At 38.7% G+C, this 27,769-nt stretch overlaps 3 protein-coding genes across 3 annotated transcripts in view; all 3 read right to left on the bottom strand.

Moving 5' to 3' along the window:
- LOC122086741 (mitochondrial intermediate peptidase, mitochondrial) overlaps window positions 1–894 on the bottom strand; it is a 16,609-nt gene extending 15,715 nt beyond the window's left edge. The window contains exons 1-3 of the mRNA XM_042655717.1: window positions 359–894; window positions 195–276; window positions 55–108 (exon numbers count right to left, since the gene is read on the bottom strand). Coding sequence (XP_042511651.1) covers window positions 55–108; window positions 195–276; window positions 359–558 — 336 coding nt within the window. The 5' untranslated portion in view covers window positions 559–894. The remainder of the gene's footprint in view (window positions 1–54; window positions 109–194; window positions 277–358) is intronic.
- A 1,214-nt stretch (window positions 895–2,108) lies between these two features.
- LOC122087461 (arginase 1, mitochondrial-like) lies at window positions 2,109–15,409 on the bottom strand. The gene is made up of 7 exons (XM_042656612.1): window positions 15,068–15,409; window positions 13,431–13,586; window positions 12,340–12,499; window positions 9,839–9,972; window positions 8,844–9,053; window positions 3,282–3,392; window positions 2,109–2,706 (listed from the first exon to the last, which is right to left on the bottom strand). Exons 2-7 carry the CDS (start codon window positions 13,569–13,571, stop codon window positions 2,446–2,448), a joined length of 1,017 nt encoding a protein of 338 aa, XP_042512546.1. The 5' UTR covers window positions 13,572–13,586; window positions 15,068–15,409; the 3' UTR covers window positions 2,109–2,445.
- Window positions 15,410–24,728: 9,319 nt separating this feature from the next.
- Window positions 24,729–26,186, bottom strand: LOC122087462 (MYB-like transcription factor ODO1). The gene is made up of 2 exons (XM_042656613.1): window positions 25,837–26,186; window positions 24,729–25,681 (listed from the first exon to the last, which is right to left on the bottom strand). The coding sequence occupies exons 1-2, from the start codon at window positions 26,097–26,099 to the stop codon at window positions 25,078–25,080; spliced, it is 867 nt and encodes a 288-aa protein (XP_042512547.1). The 5' UTR covers window positions 26,100–26,186; the 3' UTR covers window positions 24,729–25,077.
- Between the last annotated feature and the right edge of the window lie 1,583 nt (window positions 26,187–27,769).

Here is a 27,769-nt window from a genome sequence, read left to right as displayed (position 1 = left end):
CAATCGAACCCAGCTGGACGAATACAAAGGAATAGCATCGATAATAACCAATTACCTATCAGGGTGAGTATTTCTACAGAGTTCTGCCGAATCCACAACCGAGCAAACCTAAGAAATTAACTAGTCCAATCAGTCTCACAGCTCTTTGACTTGTAACTAACTAGTCCGAAAGAAAATTGACCGGGGAAACCTACCGTGTCTGATATCTCGTCCATGGCTCGGATGATTTCCGTCGATGAAGGCATACCAGAGACATAAGAAATGAGTTCGCTTGATCTGAAAAACGCAAATTTCAAAGTTCCAAAAAAAAAAAAAATCATTTGCAATTAAAGAGCTAATGAAGAACTTAACTTCATACCTCTCGATTGCTTCGTCAACAAAACGTTGGAAACCTTTCGGTGTCTTCAAGATTTCAAAGCCATAAAGACCGGTTTCTCCGCTATCTGGAGCTACCGCAGCGTAGAAATGGTCTCTGCGAGTGGTGAAGGTACGAACCGTGCGATAGAGAAGATGCTTCGAGCCCACAATTGGAACGTTTCGGCGTTTCAGGGCAGACATTGTGTTGGAAACCTCTAGGGCGTGAGCAAGAGCATTCCCGCCTCTCTAATCAAGACGATGAAAAGTTTGGTTTCTTGCTCTTCGCTGCTCACAGAAGTTTTGGGCTCATGGACGCTAGCAACTGTCTATCATCTCCTAGCCGTCCGTGTCCGTGTTCGTGTTCGTGTTCGTGTTCGTGTTCATGTATGTGTACGCGTAGCTAACCTTTTAACCAATAACGCAGACCCGATTTGAAATAATACGAATTTCAGGATTACTCTCTGTTGAGTTTTTTTTTATAAACTAACCATTCAGTATAAACAAACTAGGAGGAAATGTTTTTCTGAGAGTGCAGTTCCTGAAAGTGTACGAGGGGTCAATGAGAATGCATTAAGAAGCACCCACATAGGTGTCATTGTCCCTTTTATAAGGGGGGCTTATTAGGCTGCATATAATCCTTAGCATTCGAATGGAAACAATACCTTTGATTCCTTGTTGATTCGTAAATACCTTCTTAAGTTTTAATATTTTTAAAATACTCATTTTAAACATTATAGGATTCTATTTTGGGATGAAAATCATGCAGTATAGAAGGGGAGTACTGCAATTCTGGCACCCTAATTTAAGTCATGTTGCATGTTAGTTGGGCAAATCCAAATCATTGAATGGGAAGTAAACTATGTTGGTTGTGTCAGATTTGGGTTGGCTTTTAATTCAACCATATAGTTCATTTTGTATTATACATTTTCCCTTGTATTTTCAATGAACTGATACAGAGATCATCCTTTGAGAGTAGGACTTGCCTGCCTTCGTGCCAGAAAAAAAAAAAAAAAAAGACTTGCATTCATGCCTTGTTTGGCTTCAAGACAACCCTAAGGATTCCTATACAACTGTTTCAGAGCATTCCCATTTTCCTTTATGGATTCTGATCCTCTCCAGCATGAGAGAGAGCCTAGTCATATCCAGCGGTTGGGAGCCCCTTTGGGGTGTGCACGCAGGTGTTGGGGTAAGTGTCTGGAGTGCTTCCAGCCACTGGATATGCACTGATCTCTCTCCCATGCTAGAGAAGATCTAATTCCTTTCAATGAACCAAAATTGCTTGGAGTGGTATTTTGATAAGGTTCTAAAACCCTACAGGGGCTTGTGAACCCTAGGATGGAGTGGTGAACCTCACCAAGCAGTGAAGGAAAACTTCTCCCAACGATTATTGTCCAACGGTTGGGCACCCCCTCCCCCACTACTAAAAAAAAAAAAAAAAAAAAAAAAAAAAAAAGGAGGAGGAATAGAACTAACAATACTGCTCCATCCCAAAAAGATAGCACAGCCCAAAAGTTTCATGGCCCTGAGCTTATATAAACATAGACCCACATCTATATGTTTATTGATAGATTAGATTGGGTAGTCAATGTAGACTCTTTTTTTCTCCTATTGCTTATAAAACAGGAAATGTATGCTATCCAAGCATCTACAAACTCATTGATTCTACCAAAAAAAAGCCTAACCCATTGATTAGCTGAAGAAGCACAAATCCACACAGAACATAGAGAACATAAATGTATCAAGAAGAAAAGTAGGAAAAATAGAGATTCATTCCCCTTTATTATTGCAATTTTTTTGCTTTGGGTACTCCCGTATTACAATTCATTATCATTATTTACTATATTTTACTTTTCTTCAAGGAGTTCAAGTATAGCCTCTAATACAGATACATAGCCATGCAAAGCAAAGGAAGTAAGGACTGAAACAGATCTCAGAAGAAACTAATTGTTCACTACACTGTATACATATCATTTCGGGGTGTTTTATTGACATTGAATGAGAAAAATGTCTTATTATTTCTTGAACACTTGGTTGCACTTGGAAAATGGGATGCCTCTTGCAATGGAAGCACCCAACATGCTTCTAGGGTCATTTTGATATCTTTGCAGCCAATTCTCTTACCAGCTTTGCAGCAACCATGGCAGTCATTCCATCAACGGTGTCACGCTGTGGGTTGAGCTCCACAACATCTGCAGCTACAACATCAGCTTGGAGATTGTGAAGGATGTTGAGGATATCACGGAAAGATAGACCTCCCGGTTCAATGTGTGAAACCCCAGGAGCAAATGCTGGATCAAGACAGTCCACATCTACTGAAATATACACTCCCTTTACACCTTCCCCTAGTTTCTGTCCAGAATTACAAAAGAACATGTAAGAATACACCTGGATTATAATCTAATACAGACTGTTTCTATTGATTTATTATTTTTGCTTCTACTTTCTTTTAGAATATTACAATTCAACAAACAACTCGGCCTTATCCCAACAGATTATTACATTTTGAGAAACAGTAAATAATGGTGCGAGCTTATATGAAGACAAAAGGAGATATGAGGAAGTGTAGTGCAAAAGTCATGCCAATATAGACCTTCTTACCAATGAGTTAATAGTAACATTGGCAATCTAGACAGGCTATAACTGTATAAAGATCCCAATTCTCTCAACAATGTTGGGAAACATCCAGAAATTTGCAAAGTGCTCAATGCCCATGTAAGGCACCCTAAGATGCTTTCCACAACCAAAGGTGGGATAAGAATTTCTTAATAAATTCTCTAGACATAGAAATAAAAGGAGTCTACAGTTCTTCTGGAAAAAATTGATAATTCCCAACTTGGTCTATTTTGTTCTAAGCAATCACTGCGTGCATGTGTGTGTGTGTGTGTGTGTGTGTGTGTGTGTGTGAGACAGAGAGAGAGAGAGACCAAATTCTCCAAAAACTGCCGATCTCTTGAAAAGTTTCGCATTTCATATTGCTCCACACCAAATCTTTTCCCTTGTTCACGCCCTTCAGCTGTTATGGACCTAATGCCAACCTAAATTCCAGAGAAAATCAGAGATCAATAATATTTCTGTAATATAATTAATCAGAAACCCTACATTATGAGAAGAAAGGCAGTCATCATGTCACACAGGTGAAACAGTACATACATGATGAGGAAGAAAACTTATGCAACATTCCATTGAATAAAGGAACAAGAAAAACCCTGCCCTGCAGGGCTTAAATCTATATTCACTGGGATGAATATGTATTTCCTGGAAATAAATTGGACAAGAGATTTATTATGCTGGTTTGTGATTCATAGTGTAGAGCTAATGAATTGGATATGTGGTCAAAGAAACAGAAGAATAGGATGAAAGGGGAAATAGAAGCTATATATATATATATATATATATATATATGGGAGTGGGTTAGGAATACTAGCAGGTTACAAAAGAATTAGGAATGCTAGCAAGCCTTGGTCGTTGGATTGGCTAGAAATTGATATAAACCGTTAGATTTAAATTTTTATTGTAATGCTAAAATACATAGTGACTGACAACTGTATACAACTCAATCAGATACGGTATTTTTAGGAAGCGTCATCTTCATCTTTCTCCCCGCTGCAACAAAGTTCGTCGGAACATCTTGGTGACTCCTGCTCATGACCTTGCTTGGTTGTCTGGAACAGGGCTAATGTCAGCGTGAAAATCATTCAAAGACCGAGAGAGAAGGGAAAGTCAGTGGAGGGCAACCAAGTGTCACCGGCAATGAGGAAACGGTAAAGGGTTGAACCTCGGCTGCATCAGTGATGTTCTTGTAACCTTTCCAATCCACCCTGATAGAAGTCCCCGCCCCAGTGCCCTTGTTCTCTTACTCCCCTTTAAACAGTGTGTCAAGCGTGAAATCGTCATTCCATACGTGCCATTCTATGGGATCAATGACGTCAGTGTAGACACCTAATTTTGTCACCCTCCCCCGGCAATGATGATACTTGGATGATGGACGCGAATCTTCACTTCCAATTGACGAGATGCAATTGACTGTAGTAGTCTCACCCTGATAGCCCCCAACTCACCCGAAAACCCTAAAAACCTAATGCGGGAAGAAAGAGGGTCCAATTTTGACTTTTTATATACGAAGGAATCCAGTCGAAAGTGACCATACGAATGGATAGTACTCGGAAATATGATTCCAACGATATATGGTGCGTCAAAATCGGACTTACGGATCTCCTGTAATCATTCCCAAAAGTGGCCCTGCACGCGCGTGCACAACCCCGTGCCAACCCTTGCACATACCCACATAACCCCACCCATGCGTGCACATTCTCATGCACACACATGGGCATCACCTATGCACATGACCCCCTAACCCCGCCCATGCATGCACACACTCGGGCACCACCGATGCACGACGCACACGTGCAACACCGACGCATGCAACCCTACACCTGTACACAACCCAACCTTAATCAACCCTAATCAGTCTAAGCCAGCCTTGTTTAAATTCCGACCAACCCTGATCTAACCCCGATCAAACACGATCAGCCCAATCCGGCACTGATCGACCCGGCCTGGCACTATACAAAGCCCTGCGACTCTGTGCAGTGCCCTTTTTAAGGCTATGCAGCCCTGGACAGACCTGCCTGGTGCCCGGATTTTCCCCCGGCATATTTTTTCTTGGTTTTTTCCCAAAAAATGGATTTTTGGACAAAAATATATTTTCCTGACACTCCCGTGTTTTCCCAGAAAATCCCACCGGCAGTCAGGTTTTCTATTAGAATCCCATTTTTTGAGAAAGATCCTTTCCGGCACTCCCGCAGGATTTTTTCTAGCCCTTTCGTAGATTTTCTGACATTTTCGTATTTTCCCAAAAAATACTCTCGATAGTCGGGTTTTCTGCTAAAATCCCAGTTTTCAAAAAATCTTTCCCGACATTCCTGAAAGTCATTCCCGGCACTTCCAAAGATTTTCTGACACTTCCGTATTTTTTTCTAGAAATTCCCCCGACAGTCGGGTTTTCTGATAAAATCCCAGTTTTTGTGAAAAGATTCTATTTGCAAGAAAATATCTTATTCACTTTCAAAAACAAGAAAATATCTTCACTCCCATCACACTTTGAATTATACCATTGGACAATAGGGAGAACTACCTCCTATTATCCTCTGGGTAAAGAATGTGTGTCCTCACCCAATTGGTTTGCAAGAAAATATCTTCACATTTTTAGGTAAAGAAAAAATCTTTTTAAATTTCGAAATATACCACTGGGCGACAGGGAGAGTGCCCTTCTATTATCCTCTGGGTAAATATGTGTGCCCTCACCTCATTGGTTGAAAAAAACTATAAATACCCTCCTCTCCTTGAAAAAACACACCAAAGCCTCCTTAAGAGCATTCTTGTAGAGAAGCTCTGCCCTTCTCTCCTCCTCCCTTCCCCCTTTGAGTTTCTTCGAGTCTTTGGAGCGATCTTCATCAAGATCTGAAATCTTGTTCGGATCTTCGAAGTGTTCTTCAGGACTTTGAAGATCTTCAATCCAAGTTTTTAGTTCAATCCATTTTTTGCCAAAAATAGTATGTTTTTAGCTTCCCTCGTTTGAGTGTTCTTGGTTTTTACCAAAAGTAGAAATCCGTCCCTCCTTGAGGTTCTTCGGGTCTACGAAGAGATCTTTGTCAAAATCTGGAGCTTTGTTCGGATCTTCAAAGTGTTCTTCAAGTCTTTGGGGATCTTCAATCAATTTTTTAGGTCAATCTATTTTTTTCCAAAAATGGCCGTTCCCAGTGGAAGCTCTGCTAGAGTGCCACCAGAATATTTTTTCGGAAGTAGACAACCCTAACGGAAGCTCTGTCGAAATCCCGACCCAACTTTTCCGGAAGTAGCTCATCCCTAGTGGAAACTCAGCCGAAGTACCAACCTGACTTTTCTGGAAGTAGCTCATCCCTAACAGAAGCTCTGCCTAAGTCAACAGCCCAAAAGTAACCAATCCTAGCTGGACCTCCATCCATAGATAACCACAATCAGCATCTCCCGAAATCGGAAGTTGGAGTTTAAGACCATCTTCCCCCGAGCCGGGAGAATCCACGAGAAAAGTCAGTATCAATCAGGGGCCCACCCCTCTTGACCCGAAACAGGGGTCAAATTCAGGTATAATCGCTCTCTTCATTTAAGCATAATGTAGATATCTAATTAACCTTGTTTCAGTGTACATAAATAGTTGTTTTTATTTAATGTACATATGCTTGATAATTTGGCCATGCATGCGGAATAGGAATTATTGTGGAAAATGTTCATTCTTAAGTATCTAGTAGGAAGATCGGTTGAACTGGGTAGATTGGGTGCCTAGCACCTTTCCAATTCTACAACCTGACTCTTACCCTAAATCTCTGGACCAGACCAACTTCCGGGCCCTTTCTCAGGAATCGGGCCCACTCTCGGGTCCTATGCCCACAATCATAGGCGGCGACTCCACACCCTTTTTGTATGATCCCAATCCCCCGTATTGGACCATCATCAAACCCCGACTTTATGACTAACCCAGTACACCTGCGAAATAGGCCTCCACCTATTTTTGAGCAGCAATGAGGTGGTGCGGGGCCCACAGAAGCACACACAACACTTTCCTTATCCACCCTAAAGGATATCAAGAGAGAGGAGAGAAGGCCCGAATCCGACGAAGACACCTTCCCCTGAACGGAGGATGGGAGATCCAGATCCGAGGCCCGCTACCCTCACAGTCGGTGATGTTGGACTACATTATGATGGTCCTCGAGTATTGCTTCCATGGCCTTCCCAGGTAAGTCAGGAAGCTAGTCTTCATTGACGATGCCGGTGTCCTGGTTTGGATGAGCACCAAACCCTAAAGAAATTCTAATATTGTATACGCTTCTATCCTCAACATATGCCGGCAATTGCTTGTTTTGTCCTGTATCAGGGTTCCATACATACATTATATCTCCACAAAATCCCTTATGAGTTAAGCACACCAACCCATTACAAGAACCTGCTATTATAATTGGGCTCTTAGAGTTTGGATTCCGGAAAGGAAAATCAAGTTGGATTGGGTGGCTAAACGCATCAAAAGACAATTTATATATCTTGGAAACAATTGCAATGATAAATCAGTTGGCCCCGATCCTAAATTTCTGAATGATGATGCCGGTGTTCTGGTTTGGATCAGCTCTCCCCTGAGCCGTCACCATGTTCTTTTGTCAAGAGTCTGGGAGGAGGGCGTGGATGTCACAGTTTTGGAATACAGCGGCGGCATTGGCTATGAAGTCGACGGTGCCGATGACAAGGCAGTCCACATAGAACTGGCGGAGGGAGTGGACATAGAGAGTGTCTTGGTAGGCCAGAATGTCGCATTGGTGGAAGGCCGACAGGTCCGAACCCACCCTAAGTGCCACTGCCTAGTGCTTCGACGGCCTCGCCGTGTTTTCGAAGGTTATATCCCGTACCAAGAACCGTTGCTCGACACCGCTACATTTTTTCCATTACTCAGAATATTATAATTTTTCACAAAAGAATATCAATGGTGTAGATTTGCCCCAGCTAATCCAACGACCATGGAAATCTGACTGACATCCCGCTTCCCAAAAATACCGTATCTGGTTGACTTGTATACAGTTGTCAGTCACTATGTATTTTAGTATTATAATAAAAATTTTAATCTGATGGTTTATATCAAATTTCAGCTAATCCAACGACTAAGGCTTGCTAGCATTCCTAATTCTATTGTAACCTGCTAGCATACCTGCCCTTTTCCCATATATATATATATATATATATATATATATAAGCCTTAGAACATGTGAAAGCAACCACAACTAGTCTTGAAATGAAAACTCTGGGGAGATGCTTGTCCATCAAAACTCATATTGTAAGTTTCTGCCCAGTTGAATTTTTTCCAGGTGGCATTACAAATCTTAAAGAAACAGTCGAAAAATCAACTTTTGATATGATGATTTAATGGATGAAAATACAGGGGAAAATGTTCAATACAAGATGGCCCATATAATTGAGATGTGGCCAGAAACTTGGCAAATGGCCAATCTAGTGCTTAACCAATCTATTCCAATGGCCTGAGTGGGGAAATCGACTCTCCACATGGCATAAATAGGTGGACTTATAAAGCAATCTTACATGTGTTATTTATTCATCTGCAAAGCATCATCAGTGTTTGCTGTATTTAATATCATTCTGAAACACGGAGTGTGGCCGGCAACAATCTAGTGTTAATTCTTAGCTTCCAGAAGGTTTACCATCATTGTAGTTGTAGAACATTCAACTCCTCAATCTCCAAAGCGTAAAAAATGAGAATGGGCTTTTCAGTTTAATAAATAACAAAAGAAATGCAAAATTATAAACCCTCCCACATCACGCAGAATTTCGCATAAATGGTCCTCATGAATAGATATGTTTATTTGCAAATATACATTGTCAACTGCACTATAGAATCCAAATAGAAAATGATAATGAATAGAATAAAATAAATTCAGAATGTAGATTACCTGCAGAAGCCGCCGTGCATAACCACCCTCCATAATTCGGGCAAAAGGAGAAGCATGTGAATATTTGTTTCCTTCAAAAGAATGATAGATATCAGGATGGGCATCTAAATGAAGAATATCCACAGGTCCACCAAGCTTCTCTGATACAGCTCTTACAACAGGAAAAGATATTGAGTGGTCACCACCTAAAACTAACGGGCGTAGTGGATCCTGAATAAGCATTGAGACACGTTAAGGATTCGAATTTATCCATAGAAATTTATATTAGAGAGACAAAAGTATTATTCAGTATGACTACAGAAAATCAAAGAAATCTAACGTTATGAACAGGTCATAGCATAAAAATTAACTATTTGTTGGTTATGTTAGTTTATACCAACATAACCAACAAGCAGTAACTGCTAAGAAAATAACAGATGATCAGCATCTACTTCCTTCAATTACAGGCTATTTACAGGGAAGGTTTGTACTAGTTATCATGTGTAACATCAAGAATAGAAAAAGTTCTAGACGTGCATGAAAATGAGGATGCAGGAACTGAGATTTGCCATACAAATATTTCTTGCCATAGAAGCCCAAATCTTTGCTCATAATGGACAAGGTTAATTTCGTTAATTTCCCCCATCTTAAATGCAATAGATTAGGGTATAGCTTGCTTCAAGCTCTATACATACTCATCCAATAGGTTAGAGTTTACCATTTTAGTAATGGGACTTTCGGTGGTACCATCCCCCTCCCCCTTACCCATTCCCCCCTGCCCCCACTCCCCCCCCCCAAAAAAAAAAGGGATGGGTGCAAACAATTTGTTATAGAACAAAGGAAGTTTAAAACTAAAATGAACAAAGGCCTAAAGCATATACAATTCAGGGTGGGTTAATAAACAAAATTCCTAATTGCACATGAGATCGTTGCTTTTTTCTGAGATAAGATCAATAAGTAGCCTTTAAAGGAGAAAAGCAAACACTGGATACATCCAACAAAAAAAAAAGGCTTACTTCTTCCATCACAAGTTTCACAGAATCACTTATAATTTTCATCAATCTATCATCATCTACACCACAATCTCGAATCTCTTGAACAGGAACATCCCCAACATCAGTTAAAACACGTGGATCCTTTAAGTCTTTCCCTGCAATTCCCAAATGCATATAACATTGAAATATAGTAAGTTCACATGTATGAAAATGACGAGAAATGCAAAAAGTCCTTCCTGCACCCAGGGTACATTTCCACTCTATTGAGGCATATAATATGATCTGTTATTCAGATATTTCCATACAGGTAATAAAGCACAAATAAAAATAAAACATGATCCTTTTTCCTTTTTTAACCATCATCACAGTGGGGCTGAATGGTTGGTTTAGAGAACCATGTTTCTAGTTCAAACATGGATTGGTTTGTATCAGGGATCCACCATTACTTGATCAAAGGCTAATTAGATATACCAAGTAGATACACACCCTTTTCCAAACAATGTGAGGGAGCAGGGCCAGTTGAGGTCAGATCCTGGAAAAGGTGCAGCTGCTAGTGCTTTGAGAAGGACAAGATGAGAAGGGACATTTCTCGACATGGAAAAGGATGAGGCACTTAGACCCAACAATTTATTCTTTAATGAGGAATGTTAGGCTAGAATATCACCAAAGTTTCAACCACCCCGCCCTCCCCCCCCCCCCCCCCCGATGATGTCATATTCACCTCTCAAGGAGCTTCCACGAAAAATAGAATGATTGTGAATGAGATTCTGATTTCCTATGAGCTCAAGAACAGATGAAAGGATCGTGGCAGTTGGGAGTGGTTTGCAAAGGAGAAGTCATATGATAATGTGGATACGAAGGTTATGGTTTACACCTCGGGTCAAAAAGTTATGAAGGAATTACTTGTCTTTGGACATCTCTATCCTGATAAACAGGTCCCCTAAAGTTCTTCCAGCTAGGAGAGGCATTAGACATGGTGATCTTTGTATTTATTTCTTTTCAATGCTGTTGCTGACAACATGATTATGATGATATGCATCTAGAATAACAATGTAACATGTTTATTGTTAGTAGAAACGACTGGCAAGCATTTGGCATGATCCAGAATAAAACCAATATATGATATGCAACAGAAGGACAATGCCACTGGTGCTTCAAAGAAAAAAAAAAATGAGCACGTGGGAATGATCCAGATTAAAACCGATGAAGTAGATTTGGATTGACCCAACTCTCTTACATATCTATTAAATATGGAGCTCAGATCAATTGAAGAGCCTTTTATACCTTAATCCATCAGTTCTGTCCTTTCTTTATCATTCCTTCTTCTAGCCAAAAGATCTTGAGCCTAATACTCAATTTCTATTTTGAATCTTGGAATCCATTTTTAACTGTACAAATATGATGAATTATTGATGAAGATTCGTTTATATAATTCTTCTCTGCAAGCAAAGTCAAAGATTGACTAATTCTAACAGTTTCTGTCATTTGTATGATTTCCATTTAGAAGATGATGTAACCCAGCTTGTCAAGTTCTAATCAAGAGTGGAACAACAATTCTTCTGAATGTGAACCCAATGACATTTCTTGCATCAATTCACCCAGAATCAGCATTTTTTGTTTATATGCTTACCCACAGAAAGGGAGAGACTGGAAGTACTTGTTTCAAAAAGCTGGGGTTAATGTAGAAAAACTAGGAGAAAAGTTCTACATGTAACTTAAAGCCACCTAAGGGCAGAATGGATGTCTCCCCTTTAAAGAAGTGTCATCATCCTTATTCAACCTATGAACAACATCCTACCATCCTAAATACACAAAATACACTTTGATTCGAAAGCTTAACCCGTTTGGGTGGGGAAAACCAAATAGCTGCTGACACTTTGGTTTCTTGAAATACCAATAATATATGCATTTATTTAGGATGATAAACCCTGAAAATCCAGTATTATTTTATGAATGAAATACTAACAATAGATTGGCTCAAAAATCGGGGATCTAATTATTTCTAGTCCATTATAAAAAATCCACAGTTAGAATATACTATTTCAGTTGGAAAATATCAATAAGCTCAGAATATATTCCAGTACTTTTTAATTTTCTCCGGACAATCAACTTGGAGTTTCACCTAAAATTTGGTTTCACTGTCTGTTGTCCTTGTCAATACTCCCTGACGATGGGAGAAAAAAAAAACACGTCTCCATTGCTATATTTCTAAGCAGTCAGTGAGGTAAATTTTTTGTAATTATTAATCTATAGTCATACAGAGTTTTGGATTAGATACCAATGAAAGTAAAGGCATTCTTCTATGAGGCATTGGGACACTTGTGTCTCCAATCTACATCGTGTACATTGTATGAAGCAAATTCACAGATAGGCATGTTCAATATTTTCAATATAACAAAATCATACCACAATAAAAGCTGGCATAATTTATAAGCAAATGAGATGCATTGACAGGATAATTGTGAAATAGTGTTGGTGAGCATGTTACAAGCTCCTGTCCAATGAAAGAGAATTTTACTTACCTTCTTCAGTTGTAGAGTTTGTGCTGCCACACCAGATTGCCTCCCTAATCCGTGGAGGAGCAAATGCAGGTCCCTGAAGAAAAGATGAATTATGCCCCAAAGGAACTCCAAGAAGTGATGCTGATGCTTTAACACCTCCTAATGCTCGCAGAAGCTCCCCCTGAAGAAATCAATATTAACCCTTAGGTTGTAGCTTATAATGTCATGTTCTAAATGGTGAAATTTCAAAGTCTCTCAAATGAAAGGCAAAATACACAGCTTTAAATGAGTATATGCATGATAAAAAGAAGCTGATCGAGTGTTCAAATGATAATGACATTCTTGGCATCCATCAATTACAAGGAACCACGCCAAAATAGAAGCACTGCAGAGTGTGCTTTGATGTTTAAAAGTCATGCATCTTAACATTACTTCTCCAATACATACAACAATCAGGATGTAGAGTAAGGTGTAATGCATGATCCCTTGTCTAAGAGAAAGCCTCACAGCATCCTTTGTAGGGAAAAGCTTAACTAGGGAGCCAAATTCTCTCTTTGTAATCCAAACCACCATTGGAGTAGAAAGAAAATAATGTGGAAACTCAGAACTAGAACACACACATGCACGTAAGTGCTAGGTAACTTCAGAATGGTTCTCTGCATAAATAGAGTTGTTGAGTTCAGAACTAGAATTCACACATAAACTTAAGACTCAGGTAACTTCAGAACAGTTGATTTATGTTGCAGACACACATACACATAGTGACTGCTAATTGTCAACTTCCCAGAACTAGAGTGGAGCAAATTCCAGTTTTGACATTAACTAATTCTTAAGTTAATCCGCAGACTATCAGAGGCAGAAAGAGAGTGAATAATACTAGAGTAAATTAAAATTTTCTTTACATGCTATCTGCAATCGTTCTTCAAATATATTTTCCATGGTATAATCACATCATTCATCCCTAATCAACATTTAATAAGAATTAACATAATATAATTGACATAATGTGCAGAAAACAAAACCACAGTTAGTAGTATGTTAAGGGTGACTCCACAAGTTAAAAGAGGAAAGGCTTGTGGAGATAAATAGTATATTAGATGGACCAAACAAACCTTAAGTTTTGCCCTCTCACGAATGAGAGTAAGAGAAGCCTCCATGACACGATTTTGGCCCTTTTCTAACATATCAGTGTGGACATTTGCAGCATTCAGTTGTTGTAAGTAGTTAATCCCCTGCCTCCCAGTCTTCCACATGACTGTGAACTCAAACTGTACCCAAAAAAAATAAGTGTGGTTATATGTCTCTGCAACAAAACTGTTAAAGAGTTCATGCTGCTTTTCTAGGTATTCAATAAATTTAAAATTATAGAGATGATATGAACCCAGCTCCTTTATATCATACCAGCTAGCAGAGATAGTAATAGAACAAGTAACGGGGAAATAGATTTTTCAACTGAGTTCCTTCCTTAACCAAATAGTAACTAACAAAATAACCACAAGAAAATCAGAAAACTAGAAATAAGTCGAGTAAATTTTTCTCATATTAACATATATGTGGTGATTCAATTACAATTTATTCATACCGTCTATGTACATGAAGTAAGATCTTAATGAGGAAGCAAATCCTTGATTGTAAATACAAAGAGGGAAGCAAAACAGAGTCCAGAGCTACCAGGTTGCACAGAATCCTAGTAGTCCCATATCCTATGAAGAGATTATTCATGAACTTGCCCAATAAGCTAACTAAAATCCTAGAATCTCCTAGGTAGTTTAAGCTATTCTGTTGCACATTGCTCGCCTCTCAACATATGTTTTTTTTTTGGTGGGGGGGGGGGTGGTGTGTGGGGTGTGGTGGTGGAGGAAAGATCCTATAATGTTGTTTTATAGAAGACTCACTAAGAGTAGCTATCCGAAGGACTTGTTTTCAATTGTGGGTAAGATACACAGGACATTGGCTGACTCTATAAAATGGAATTCTCTTTATGACTTGGTTAGATGATTCAACTTTTCCATAAACAGATTCAATCAAGAAAAACCCAAGTATTGAAATGCACACATAGAGAATCAGGAACAACAATAAGAAACAAAATTACAAGTTCTTTCCGTGGGGAGGAAAATAAACAGGATACATTGCCAATTGCTAGGCATTATTATTGTCTAACCCAGTGAATCCGGCCCAATCAGGACCAGTTATGGTACAAAACTATACTATCCGGGGGGCCAAACCATCTGAACTAAGACTGTTCTTCAATTATTCATATAATCACAAGAAGATGACCCATTTTATCTGATAGTTTGGACTCTAAGCCAATACAAACATTGGTCATTGCCAGTTAAAGCATCATTACATTAGTTACACAATTGAAATCACAAGCACTATAAGAAATTACATAAGAACAGAAAAGAAGCGAAGAAAACTGAATCCCCCAAACGATCAAACTTTGTGTAATAGGAAAATGAATCATCTCGTTTCGGGAAACCAACGGGACAGATACCTAAGCGACTCGGTAAGACAGTGTTGTCACTATATGAACAGTGAATACTCTTCCTCTGTTGGGTCTAAGTTATGGAAAATCGAAAAAGAAAAAAAAAATCCGAAATTGTAATTCTCATATGGATGTGGGGGGATCCTTTACCAAAAAAGACTACAAAAAAACATATATCAAGGGATGATGGGATAGCATATCACAAAAGGATTCATGTAAAGAAGATGGAGGAGAAAGGAACGGAAGTAAAGATTGCATTCGTACCTGAACAGAAGCGGATAATGAGAAGCAGCAGATACAGAGCAGCAACACAAGAAGAAGAAGAAGAAGAAGATTAACCTGACTGAGACAACTCGATTAAGATTTTAAGAGACGAAAAGGAACTCCGCACTTATCCAATTAATAATTTAATAATGAGGAAGCCATGCATTCACTAGCTTGTCTGTTGCAGGAGACGCCAATGAGAGAGAGAGAGGAATGAGTCACAACTCACAATTGACAGAGAAATCACTGAAGTTGGAAAGTTTACAAGAAAAAAAAAAATGAAGTTGGAAAGTGACGTCACGATTTCCGATACGGATGAGTCACATAGCTCATAAGATAAACTGCGCGGTGAGCTGCTTCTCACAATCTCCAAAATTCTGAGACCTAACCCTCTAACCTTTCTACGCCAGCCGTCTTTCGTTTGATCTGGTAGTGGAAACCGCTTTTTCTTCAATATATGTTATACATCATTATTTGACACGTGGTTCTTAAAAGGATACGATTGGAATTTCATGAAGATAATTTTACGTGGCCGTTCGTCACTTGCCATGCACGGGTGGATTCGATTTATGCTGTATTTGCCTATTTGGTATACATTTTTTAGATTAGATATTACGTCTAAAACACATTCTAAAACTCATTTCTCTTGTGGTAAAATGTGTTCCAGAACCAAGATCCATTACCAGGATGCATACCCAACATAACCTTAAGCTCATTAAAAAAAAAAGAGTGAATTTTGAATTATTTATCAGAAAAAAAAATTTTTGAATCAATTAAACTGGAACCGGTTGATGATTGGTTTAGTTTCAGTTTTGAAAATTAAAGTAAAAATAATAATTTTGATATGATTAGATTTTTTCGGTTTTATTGCAATCGAAAAAAAAAAACCCCAGATAAATTAAAGTTTTGAAGTTTGAAACCGATTAATAATTGATTTGATTTTAATTTTTGTCCATTGAATAGGATTTTTTTCACCTATTCAATTGCCTCTTCGCGTAGTTCTTCAGAATTTTAAAAATACTATTCAAGATTCTTAATGAGTCGATTATTTTCTCAAAACTTGTACAATCTCCCACATAAAACATGAACCTTTCATTTCATTTGGCTCTCATTATACTCAATTTCTTATGGGGCATTTCCCCCTCTTTTTGTCCTTTTTTTTTTTTAACTACTGTGTAACACTTTTTTTTTCTTGTTCTTTTGCTAACGACAGGTATTCAGACTAAAGGCCTGACTAGTCCCGTGGGCCCATATTGACCACACAACCGCATGAGAATCGGATCATATCGGGGTTGAATGAAAATCATTTAACTTTCACTGAAAGTAATGAAGAACGGTAAACACCCCGTGTGAGTTGTCCAAGGTGTGCCTGGTGCCTTGCTCCTTATTTTTGAGATCTGATTAACAACCTTAATCAAAGGAAACCATCCACAACATGATCAGTACTCTAAAGTGTTGCCGGGATCCTCATCGGAAGAAAAAGCACATCTTATGAACTATGCATGGCTGTGATATGGTGTGCAATTTACTAATACAATGATCAAGAAGAAATTACAAAATTATTCTCATATGTGAACCTGATCTGATGTATATTAGCGGCTATTCGGGTCCTCTAATTTTGGTAGTAACTGGCACTGTATCAGATTTGGGGTAACCAATGAGTGAATGCTTTCGCCACAAAATCTGCAACTGTTATGGCCCCATAATGGGGTGGGCGGCACGAATGCACAGGTTTAGCTGCCGAATTCTTCTGGACACCCTTGGTGGGCCTTTGGGCCGCGATGCATGGGATTTGAGGCCTTTTATGGGCACAGTTTTCCATGCTTTGTGGCCTTCTTGGGAACTTTTGGGATCATCCACCGTTCTTTTTCAACTTCAATTCCTCTTTATAGGCCCAGACCCGTCTGATCTATCGAGAAGGTGAAGCCCAAGTATTTCCTTCTGGAACATAGTGGGCTATGGGCTACCAAGTGAAAGTTGTGACCAATGATTAAGTTTGGGTCCAATCACCACAAACTTCGGAAAGGGTGGCCTAAATATACCATGTGGGAAATTGTAAGTCCAGGCCCGCATGGGCAATCAGGTAGGTGAAGCCCAAATATTTCCTTCCACAATTTAGTAAGCCATGGGCTACCAGTGATTTTGAATCCTTAGAATCACATGGTAGATTGAGATAGAATATTCCCCTATTTTTTTTCCAGGCAAAATTTTCCATAAAGAGGGGTTCAAATATCCGTCATGTGGCAAATTGGATCAGCCCCAAAATTTGTCGACAAGTAGAACCCAAGGTTCTTGCTCATATGTAAAATTTTAGCCCGAACAAAGTGTAGAAATGTAACCCTAAAACGATGCAGAAGATAATGCAAAAACAAGAACAACTATGCACACAGATTTACTAGGTTCCGCAAAATTGCCTACGTCTCCGATGAGATGAGATCCTGCTTCACTATCAATGGAGAATAAGGTTACAACGTTCGTCCCTCACACCTCTCAGTATTGCTTGCATTACAGAGAAAGAAACCCTCGCTACAAATATTTAGAGAAAAACCCTAATCCGAAAAATACACAATTGCCCTCAAATAAAAAATTTGAGCAGAGGGCTGCGCCCCCCCTACACCCCCTGCTATGTAGGGGGGCCTCCTGCCCTCCCTTGCAACCCCCACATTCAGCTAACCAGCTGGCGGGACCGCTATCCTGCCTGTCGAGGCGCTACACTAGTACTCCCTGGATTAAACTGAGACGGAATACAAGACATCATACACCAACACAAAGTTACAAAATAGCAACATATAGCTTTAAAAACACATGCCTATGGGGAAGCACATGGTACCAGTCATATAAAGATACATAAATATACATGGCGATGCACACCAATGCATCAAAGGGTATTGATTGAATCACAGCATACATAATTTGTTGGGCCCTCGAGGTCAATTGGGTTGAGCCCAAGCCTAGTTATGCTGAGACGGTAGACGGCACAGTTGGGCTTGGTTATAGGTATCAGTTTCCCACAAGGCAGATGGCCCATGGGCTTATGGATTAAATTTGAGTTGTTGAACTGAGCCCAGTTATGAACAAAAAAAAAAAAATCTAATTTTTCTTGTACACACAGGTGAACTCTTCACCCACAAATCCCTCTCTCTCTCTCTCTCTCTCAGTCAAACCTCCCCATTGAATCTACCTTCAAAAAGTCACAGTGCCATAGCTATCTCTCGGGACTGGTGATGACAAATCGTCAAAGACTAAGGTGAGCTACAATACTCTGCAAAAGTCCATGAAATAATAAAAGCTTGTGACCTACCCACTTGCATTTTGTTTCTTTCTTACTCATCCCCTCGTTCAACCATATAGATTTCTTCACCAACTTAACCCACTGAAGATTTGACTGTTCCAAGAGGTTCAGGATCTTTGGATTTTGGGTTACCCACTACCTACTACCTACTACTAAAAGTAAACATGGCCAAATCTATGGAGACAACTAATTAATGAGCAGTTTTTCAAGACCAAAGTGAACTGTGACATAAGAAAAATTGGTCCAAATTTGAGTTAATTCACTTCCAGGAATCCATGGCATCAATGGGGTTTTGACCCTGAGGAACTGGTAATTTCAATTTTCAAGAACTTGAGAAAAAAATTTCAATACATGACAGCCATCCCAAATCAAATATTACAACAACTTAAGAATCAAATCGTTCTGTTTTGACAAAATTTCTATACGGATGTACTTTCCAAACCAACTCAAGTGTGAAGGGGACAAAGAGTCACCAGTATACAGTAATGGAGAAAGGATCACAAGGACTCTCTGTCATAACAAGAACACTAAATTCTATTGACTCTATACTATGTAAAATGTATTTTAAGACCTGACTAAAAAGCAATAGGAAACAATCCATGTTTAGTATCTGTTTAGTTCTCTTATTAACAGCAATACAAACATATTTTTATGGGCACGCGATGTTGACAAATAGGACGTTGTTGATTCGCAAAGACCCAATTGGTATATGAAATATTCCATATCTACTATTAGGGTTCCATGTGAAAGTAATAATCCCATATCGGATGTGAGTAGCCTGGTGTGAAGGCTTATAAGGACTATGACACCCTCTCTTAAAGGGCTAGCTTTTAAAGGTGAATTCTATGCAGAGTCCCAAGTCCCAACACCTAAATAGATGTCTATTATTCCCATCTAAAGGTGGCTTAAATTGTTAAGGTTCATATCCATGGTGGTTGGTCTATCAGTCTATCTCCCTTTGTTTCTAGTTGGGCTTGGAAGAGAGACCAGTTAGTAGTCATTCTTACTCAGAGCTAATTGAGCCAAAAGTATAACCAAGAAAGAATATTTTAGGCTTGTGATGTAAGGAGTTAGACATGCTGCAATCATCAAAGCTAGAATCCTCTCCATTTCATAGAACCTGTGGATGTGTAAATAACCTAACCTTTGAAATTAGTTTAAAAAAAAATAAAAATAAAAAATACAACCAAGAACTTGAGTGGATTATAAAACCTAAAGGACCTATAAGACAAAAGGCCTTGTTAAGAGAATCCAAGCAGAGGATTGATTGGACAATCTTGATCCATGAGTTTTTGGACCATTTGTTCCCCCAAAGAAAGTGCAGTCCATTGAGAGGATGATGATATCGTATTTTCCTTTTCCCTCATCATAACTGATAACTCCATGGTACACATTTCTTGCTCCCTTCTTTTTGGTTAATTTAATTGGTGTTGATGCTTGTGGTTGGTAGAACTTTTTCTCTGGTGCTGAAAAAGAGCAATGATTTTGCTACCTACTCATTCTAAAGTGGAGCCCAAAAGCTTTAACTAGAGGGGGTTTTTTTTTTTTGGTGGCACCTACTAACTATTATGTGAAAGAAAGATAAGAGCACCTTTCTTAGTTTATGTAGTGTTGATGAGCTTGAAGAACACTTGATGCAATAGTACCAGTTGTCAGTGTTTTTTTATGAAGCATGCCTCAGTTGATAGGCTAACCCACAACTAACATATGATTCAACATCCCACTCTTCTTAGGTACTGGTCAGTCCACCACCCACCATTAACTGTGGGGACTACTAGAATCTTGGATTTAGGGTCTCCAGATCTTTGTTGAATCCCTCCTTTCTTATCCAACATATCATGCCAAGCTCACCTTGAGAGAGAGAGAGAGAGAGGGTATCTACCCAATATCCTTTCATTAGGGATGCAAATTACAATGGGTTGTGCACTGTTTTGTTGGTTTATTTTCAGTGGAAAAGATATGGTTGTTTATTGCCAAAAGAGAGACCTTTTTCCTGCAAGATGATGGTGGTGGGTTTCATGGATAATAGAATTTTCATACATTATGTGTCTTTTTGAGGGATTTATGGGACAAAGTGTCAATGTACAGATTACAGACCATATCATATTAATACTTAAATTGATACTAGGTTCTATGATTATTTCTAATTCTACTGGGGTCGATCCTCAACTAACACTACCAAACAGAGGTAGATGTATGTAGATCATAGAATAGAGAGAGAGAAAGAGAGAGAGAGAGAGAGAGAGAGTTCAATTGGATGTCAAGTCATGAAAACAAATAGATGGCTTTCCTAGTTTTTTTTTTTTTTTTTTAATCCTTAACTTTAAAGAATGCAAAAACATCCTCCGCAGTGAGTGCAATGATACAATGAGCATCAGATGGCCGAGGGGACCTCGGGGTGCGTGTCCAGATGCTCTCAACCATTCGATGCTCACTGCAGAGAATAATCACTGATGGTGTTCTGGTGGACTAGGAGTCCTATTGATGTAGACCATATTACTTTGGTCCATAGAGGCATCAAGAATCACCAACTCCTTTGCATTCCTTGTACACACACCCATTGGTTAGGTTTGTTGGTCCACAGCCACTAAAGTAGGCAACAAGGACTAAATTTGTCAGATTAGTGACACTTTTGGTATATTCTTATGAGTGGTCAGGGTTTGAGTCTGAAAACAGCTTTTTCGCAAAGTAGAGGTAAGATTGCATACATTATGACCATTCTCAGACCCCACAACCGCAAAAACATGAGTGTATTGAATATGCCCTTTCTCTAATGTGCCAAACCAAAATGAAACGGTTTCCTTCCAAGTGGCATCCAGGGTCGGCTTGACTGATGATTAACTCATTACTACTACAATAATAGTAGTTTTTATTATTATTCTTTATTTTTTATATCACTCCATAGACCATGGTTGGCGAGCATTTAGGGCAAATTGAGAAATTTCTTTGTTGGAATATCTTGCACCCTATGATTAGCCCCATTATGAGTTTCTTAGGTGTGGTACAAAGTTACAAACAGAAATGCATTACTAGATTAAAAATATTGGTTACTTGTATCATTATTATTTTTATTTAATAATAGGAAAGGATGAACTAATTGGAAGGTTGCCATCCTCTCTATCTCTTTTTTCTTTGTACGAAATAATATTATTGCCCTCTTGTGTATGAAGTTTCATAGCACCTCATTGGTGCACTCATCTATGTCGTTTGTTAAGAGAATCCTTCTATCCCCTTTTAATAATTGTTACTTCAACTTGCTCTCTGATCTTCTTTTAATTGTCCAACATCCCATGAATTGACACAAGTCTTTAAAAAATTTATAATGTTTGAGCACTCACTTTTGTTTATCTATATATATCCATTTAGAGGAAGGATTCCCTTGAAACTTGCAAAATGGGGAAGGAATGTTTAGGACATTTTATAGGCAGTGTGCTACGTAATATGTAATATGAGAGGGGACATGCAATTCAGATTTTAAGCTACATCTTGGGAAACTTAAACTTATCCTTTTAGCAGTTTCAACCTTCTTTAAAATATAAAGAAGGGGCTAACAATATATAACACTCCTAATACAATGTTATAAAGGACTCATAGGGGGCCAACAAGGGGTCTACTGGGCTACACTTAGTACTAACTAGTAAATTATTACTATCATATCAAGAAAGATGAGGCATTGGAAGGCGATAATTATTACTGTCATAAAGGTTAGTATTTTACCAAATATCACAAGCATTTATTCTGCCACTTGTACAGATGATATGTCAGTTTTTTTTTTTTGGTATGATGATATGTCAGTTTTGATTGTTGGATAGAAATGACATGGTCTAGATTAGCCACATGTCAAAAAAAAATTTTTTTTTTTTTAATTTCAGAATCTAATGCAATCAAGTACTTATTTTTGTATTGACACACATTTCGTGTATGCCTATACATGTGTATCAATATTCTACACATCCCAACTCTGGGTGAAAATAGACATTTAGATTATTATTGATAGTTTTTTGGTCAAAAATAGTTTAGATTAAATGTATTAAAAAAATAAATGACTCAAATTTATCTTATGATTTCAAATCATCACCTTCCATTATTACATGGATTACTTTTAAAAAATATAAAAAACGGTTTCTTTTCTTTTCGTTCCCCCCCCCCAAGTTTTTAGCAGTTTGGTTCTAGTTTCGATCAATCTGATCTGGTCAATTTCGATTTATACCGGTTTTAGAAAAAACCAAATCAAAGTCAAATCAATAAAGATTCAGTTAAAGCTGAACCAATCGGTTTAAATCCACTAATTCAAATAATTCAAACTCCTCCTCCATACAGAAATCAATCAGACCTCTTGGACATTAGAGTCATGTACAATACTCAAAGCCTAATAAATACATCTTGTAGTTTACTTTTTGCAAACTTTTCAACTCAAACATCATAGGAGAGTTTACCAAAAAAACACATTATAGGCGAGATATGTTATGAGGAATGCTACCAATATGATTACGTAAGAGCTACGTATGATATCTGTGAACCAGTCCTCACAGTGACACATGGTCCTTCAATTTTTTTAGTTTCTATTTTCAAATTTCAAATGACACCACTAAGTAGAAAGCTGTTCTTTGTGAATCACAAAAGTATAAAATTCGGATTGTATCGGACCGGTATCTGCCTTGATCAATCCCTGATCTTGATCGATTTGATCTTAATATTCAGGTACGGCTCAAGGATGAAAATGTAATAAAAAACTATTTTTTTATTAAAAAAATTAAGGTAATCTGTTTGATACAATCCGATTCAGGTTGATCCGAATCATAAGATGATGTTTTCTTTAAAACAACAACAACAACAACAACAACAATAATAATAATGATGATGAAATGAAAATAGTAAATTTTAACTTTACCTCGAAGAATAACTTAGATATTCTATCAGAAAAAAAAAACACACAAACTTTGATATTAAGCAACAGTATATGGAAGAGGTAAGTTTGTTTCAAGGCTAATATATAATTGTACACATCTTGAGAAATAAAAGTTTGAAGAAGGGCATATTTGGCTAAAAAATCCCTTCCCATTTTCTGATGGCATATTTTAGAATCCTAATATGAGAATCCTACTTGATTAATTTTAGATTAGGGCCCATAAGATGCAATGCTTTTTTTTTTTTCCTCCTAATGCAAGAGTCACACTGGGGCCAAAATATGACCTACAAGCAGCCAGCAAGGGGTTCACTAAGCCACACTTTTTATTAACAATTAAAATGCTATTATTTATCAAGAAAATGGGGTAGGAGGGTCCGACCAATGACCTTTCCTGGATTAGGCTAGTGGCTAGAGCCCAATTGCCTCTAGCTGATCTCCCAAGCAAACCTTCATATTCTTAGATTTATTCTTTTTGGCTGGTGCTAGAAGCCCAAGAAGCCTGAAGAGAATTCCTCAAATGTTGAATTTTAAGAAGTTACAAGAACCCCATGTCACACCATCCATGGGATCCAGGCTAAATGGCGGATAGTGAAATAGTATAGTTAATGAGGAGACAGAATGTGAAAGGAAAGTTGTGTGTATTTCTTTTCCTTTTTCTTTTAGGAAAAAGAAAGTTGTCAGGTCATGTGACCCTTGTGCCAACATGGGGACCAATAGATGCGCACACACAAGCATCAAACAAGGATGGGTCCACAAGCATGGAAAAGAAATTTCATACTCCCTAGGTATGAAAAGAACGACACGTACATGGATGCTAAAATATAGTCTCTCATGTAATATCTCTCAAGCTAATCTCTCATCTCTCATCATTACTACTGTAAACCATTTATTGTATATTCTGACACCCATCGAAAGGAACATTTCCCTCTCTAACATATATGATCTTAATATATGAGGCTAGAATATAGATCCATCTCCCTTAATTTATGAAAATATATGATTTTCAAGATCTAAGTTCCTACAAACAACATCGACTACTGCGACATATTGGGAACCTAGCTCTCTCCTTTTTTCTATTCACTCATGTTTCTATTATTTAATCTTAGGTGACCTAAGATTGGACTAGAAAGCTTATGACTCGAATATGTAATGTACATGCATCAACAAATGAGTTACAGTATCACCTTTTACGTGAGTTGGTGCTCACAATAATACACTATCTAGGACAGTGGAGTCATGTGTGTTTGAGTCTTAGACAAACTTCCTAGTAGTACTATAACCATTCCCTTGCAACCCAAAAAAGAAAAGGTGGGTGGTGAAACTCAAATCAACAGAAGTGTGAAGAAATAAGGGGGAGTGTTAATGAAACCATTCAAGAGTTGGATCAAACTTCTCCCTTTATCCACCACCCCCCACCCCAAAAAAAAAAAAAAAAAAAACTTTATAGCTATTTTACAAACTAGAGAAAAAGAACTTTTTCTTTAATTAATTTATTCTTCTTTTTTCTTCTTAAGGTACATATATGATATATACAAGAGTCTCACATTCACAAGACCCATCTGAACATTTCTATATTGTAACACTATAAGTATAAACCCTAATTAAACACACAGCATGCTTTAAAAGTGAGCTGCTTTAGCCACCTTTTGATGTTGTGTTCCTTTCTCTGCTTTTCATTGAGGTGGGTGAAGGACCCCTTAGTTTTTTAACTCATCCTTGACAAATAAAAATCAATCAAGTCTCCAAAGGTCGAAAGTGAACCCCTTTTGTGCTTCGTGATGTTACGCATTGTCACTGACGTGGTGCAAGTTAGATCAGCTTGTGATCACCCATGTCCAACGTGTTAATGTTCACGCTCATGTCTAGTACGTCGTTGAAACAACCAAAACCAAACTCCTCAAACCCAAAGTCTTGACAGTCCAACAACCAATTCGCACAATTCTCCTCCCACGGTGACATATGAACATTGTTAATGGTGTTTCCGGCAGACGGCGATGCCGGAAAATCCCAAGACACGTCGAGAAAAGGTGTATCATCATTCTCCCATAGGATGTTCATTAATGGGTCATCATCCCTGTTATTATCAGAAGTAGTAGATCCAGTCTCAGCTCCCCAACAAGTTTCAGGTGGTGATGAGCTTGAATTTTCCTCCGATGTTGCATGGCTTTCATCTAATTTCTCCGGTGACGGTGGTCGAAGGTTTTCAGACTCTGGCTCATGATGTTGATGATCCACTGTAGAAGGTGTCTCCTGTGAGCTAGTAGTAGTAGTAGTAGTTGATGGTTTATTGATGGGTTCATGGGTGACTGGATCTATTCCCATCTTGGTAAGCTTTTTCTTGATGTGGGTATTCCAGTGATTCTTAATCTCATTATCAGTTCTTCCCGGCAATCTTGCAGCAATCTTAGACCACCTAAAACAATAAAAAAATACAACATTTTTTGTGTCACCAACCACCAAAGAGAGAATTAAGACCCACCAACTAAGAGAAATTAAATCTTATTTAATAGATGAAATTATGAAAATAGAATAATGAAGATGAAAACATTTGGGGCGGCGGAGGAGGACCTGTTTCCAAGACGGGCATGGAGGTCGATGACCAACTGTTCTTCAGCTTCAGTAAGGAGGCCTCTCTTGAGGTCAGGACGGAGATAATTAGTCCAACGAAGGCGGCAGCTCTTGCCACAGCGGAGGAGACCGGCGAGCTTAGGGACAGCTCGCCAGCAGCACTGGCCATTGGTGAGGATGAAGTTGATGAGTTTCTTATCTTCCTCAGCCGTCCATGGCCCTTTCTTGACGCCTAACTTATCACAACAAGGTTGTCTTCCCATATCACTAGCTAGCTACGCTTCACCTCACCTCACCTCAACAAGGTTGTCTTCCCTAAATGGCTCAAAAGCCCCACACCCACCTTTAAATAAGTTAAGGCAGCTTTGGTGCAACCGTGCAAGCCCAGTTTGTCTTATACCCTGTCTTCTCTGTGAGTTGAGAAAGAGAGAGAAAGAGAGAGAGAGGAGTAAGGATTAGTGGGCCCACAATCAGTTTTATGAAAGGTGCAGTGGAACTGCAATCACCTGTTTACCAGTGGCTTATGCACCACATGATGATGGATGATGGGATGGTGGATGATGGATGACCCAACGGCTGAACTACATCTAAGTTATATAACCCTTTTTCTCCTATTTCCTTACCCTTTTCCCACACAATCCTCCTAACATTGCACTCTTACTCAACCATTCCATCACCTATTTCGTCATCATCACGCTTACGTGTCCGTATCTCCTGAGACATTATACGGTAATACTAAGCATCGTAGAGGTTTTAGAATTGAGATGCTTTAACCAGTTTCCCTCTTCTCTTTGTTTTGACACGTGGAATGTGTCGGTAATTCCCCCTCACCCAACGTCCCAAAAGGCCAAACCTCTCCCATCATCAGCTTCAACTCGCTTCGTTTTACTGTTTAGGATGGCATTGAATCTGGTCTATATCTTGGTCGTATTTGTCTATTAGGATTTACGGGCCGGTCTAATCACGGATTAGACCACCGTATGACGAAAGGTAGAATCCCCCCACCCATTTTTGTTTTGTGTGTGGGGGTCGGGGGCGGGGTTCTTCACGGTATTGGGCAGTTCCAAAACCGATACGATATCGATATTTATTGATTGGTATCAATTTGACATCAATTGAAGATAAAAAAAGATAGTACTTTTGGCCGATACCAATGATACAAATCAGCCAATTACATACCTAAAAAGGGTGGATTGTTTTGATTACTTAAGGAGCAGCTTTTTCTTTCAAAATTGGATCGGATCGGCTAGGATCACTTGGATTGAATCGATTTTCAACTTGATCGATCTTGGTTTTGAAGGTAAAATAGTATAAATTATCAATAAAAGAAAATTATGATTCAATTCGATACTCACTATTCTGTAAGTCCAATCATAGCATCATGAAAAACTTTTGCCATGCTTTCATCATTTCATCAGCTCATAAGTTGCCCAGGATCCTATCATATCCTTCATCTATTCCCCCTTTGATTAGTCTGTGCAGTTGGTTAATATAATGGAAGCATTTAATGTCACTCTAGACTTTAGAAGAATCTAGATTGACCGGTTGTCAAATTTTCTAGTTCATTTATTTATATATAGTTGCATTTATTTACTCATTGTATAGTATTCATAAGAATGTCATTTATATGGCCCCATGGTTTAAGTACATGATATTGAATCAGAGATCAGTGACCTTTGGATTTCATATGGTACCAATATGGAGCTGTATGGATCAAACAGTTTTGCCCCTACTTTTCCTTAGAAATCAGGTGCTCTGATAGTTTTATCACCGGTTCAAGCAATTCCACTGAAGGCACAAGTTGACGACAGCCATGCATCACTTGTGTCCGTGTTCCCAAAGGCACCCCTCTCTTTCAAGAGGATTCGCGGCATGTCAAGCCATAGTAAGGCTCCACTGTATGTGTAGGCCCCGTCAATTCCTTAGAGTTTTA

Source organism: Macadamia integrifolia, chromosome 8, assembly GCF_013358625.1.
Source record: "Macadamia integrifolia cultivar HAES 741 chromosome 8, SCU_Mint_v3, whole genome shotgun sequence".
NCBI lineage: Eukaryota > Viridiplantae > Streptophyta > Magnoliopsida > Proteales > Proteaceae > Macadamia > Macadamia integrifolia.
This window is presented reverse-complemented; position numbering and strand designations above follow the sequence as displayed.

Bases quoted from the DNA above. Each gene is read 5' to 3' on its own strand.
- LOC122087461 (XM_042656612.1), bottom strand. From the start codon at position 13,571: ATGTGGAAGACTGGGAGGCAGGGGATTAACTACTTACAACAACTGAAT. The intron at 9,054-9,838 runs GTAAGCCTTTTT...ATGCTTATTCAG, and splicing joins TGAAACTTGTGATGGAAGAA to GATCCACTACGCCCGTTAGT. The intron at 2,707-3,281 runs GTCTCTCTCTCT...AATTCTGGACAG, and splicing joins GGCAGTTTTTGGAGAATTTG to AAACTAGGGGAAGGTGTAAA.
- LOC122087462 (XM_042656613.1), bottom strand. From the start codon at position 26,099: ATGGGAAGACAACCTTGTTGTGATAAGTTAGGCGTCAAGAAAGGGCCA. The intron at 25,682-25,836 runs GTCCTCCTCCGC...TTATTGTTTTAG, and splicing joins CATGCCCGTCTTGGAAACAG to GTGGTCTAAGATTGCTGCAA.